At 50.5% G+C, this 1,213-nt stretch overlaps 2 protein-coding genes across 2 annotated transcripts in view; both read left to right on the top strand.

Annotated features, from left to right (window-relative positions):
* DENR (density regulated re-initiation and release factor) overlaps positions 1-327 on the top strand; it is a 17,562-nt gene extending 17,235 nt beyond the window's left edge. The window contains exon 6 of the mRNA XM_007448741.1: positions 203-327. Within this exon, the coding sequence (XP_007448803.1) occupies positions 203-327 (125 nt within the window). The remainder of the gene's footprint in view (positions 1-202) is intronic.
* A 179-nt stretch (positions 328-506) lies between these two features.
* CCDC62 (coiled-coil domain containing 62) overlaps positions 507-1,213 on the top strand; it is a 28,040-nt gene continuing 27,333 nt past the window's right edge. The window contains exon 1 of the mRNA XM_007448740.1: positions 507-542. Within this exon, the coding sequence (XP_007448802.1) occupies positions 507-542 (36 nt within the window). The remainder of the gene's footprint in view (positions 543-1,213) is intronic.

The raw sequence follows: 1,213 nt of genomic DNA, 5'->3' as shown, positions 1-1,213 counted from the left end.
CGTTCTCACAGTTTAGGGGGGAAAGAGGGAAATAAGTAAGCGAGCACATGGTCACACGCCAGGGCGACAGGGCAGAAACAACCCTTCATTTGCTCCATCATTCCCAGAGTCATGGTGAAGAACGGTTCTTTGCGGGCCGGGATAATGACGTTTACATCTCCAGGTAAAACCATTTGAGAGCCCCCAGGCCCGGATTTGGAAGAACAAAACGCCAGGAGGGGGTCGGGGGCCGCTCCCGACGAGGCCGAGTGGGAACCGGCCTCCAGCGGGGTCTTGCGGCCGCCGAGGTGTCGCGAGAGCCGGGTCTGCCGCTCGGCTACGCCGTAGGCCGAGTGGGCCGGGCGCGTTCCGCGGGGCCGGCGGTTTGGGCGAGGTTGCTTGGGCCAGCGAGGGTGCGGGGCTCCGGGGCTCGGGGCTCGACCCCACCGCTCTGGGTAGGCGCGCCGATGGCGTTTCTAGGGTGACGCTGCGCACAGCGACTGTCTCCGGGGGCGGAGGAAACACCTATGAACCCTTCGGCCTCCTTCCTGGCCGGGCGCCAGGTGAGCGGCTGCTGTTCCGCGCTTCCTGTTTCCGCCGTCGCGTCCCGGGGAGAGAGGAGAGCAGACCGCGGGGACGACGTGCATTGGGGTTATTCAGGAATCGTTTTTGCTTAAAATTTAAAACAATACCCAGGACGCAGAAGGAAAACGGAGCGTCACATCAGTTTCTTTACCTTAATGAAAATGGGTTGTTAAGCCCAGGCGCAGAGTCGAGTCGCGAGTACTGGGTGTACATGGGCCTCTGGTGAACTTTAAACTACTGTCTTTAAGGTAGAATTCTTAAAGTAACACTTTTAGTTTTTTTTTTTTTAATTCAAGTATAGTTGGTTTACAATATTGCGTTAGTTTCGGGTGTACAGCATAGTGATTTGGTTTTTGGTTTTGTTTTTTAGTTCTTTATTTCATAGATGGGGACAGTACCATATTTTGGAATGTGACTTACAATGTTAATAATAAAATATTGATAATACTAGCTAATGTTTGTTGGTCGTTTATGATAGAAAAAAATTATTTTAAGGCAGGACAAGAAAAAATTAACAGTTTTCTCTGTCGTCTGAGCCACTGCTTCCTCCCCTTTGGTGTGTATTGTGCATCTGCATTATACATTAATTAGATCCTTTTAGAAGACGTAGGAATGCCTGCTTGCCAAAAAAAAAAAAAAAAAAAAAAAA

The sequence above is a fragment of the Lipotes vexillifer genome, unplaced genomic scaffold (genome assembly GCF_000442215.2).
Source record: "Lipotes vexillifer unplaced genomic scaffold, Lipotes_vexillifer_v1.1 scaffold21, whole genome shotgun sequence".
NCBI classification, from domain to species: domain Eukaryota; kingdom Metazoa; phylum Chordata; class Mammalia; order Artiodactyla; family Lipotidae; genus Lipotes; species Lipotes vexillifer.
The sequence above is the reverse complement of the archived record's forward strand: the minus strand, read 5'-3'. Positions and strand labels throughout refer to the sequence as shown.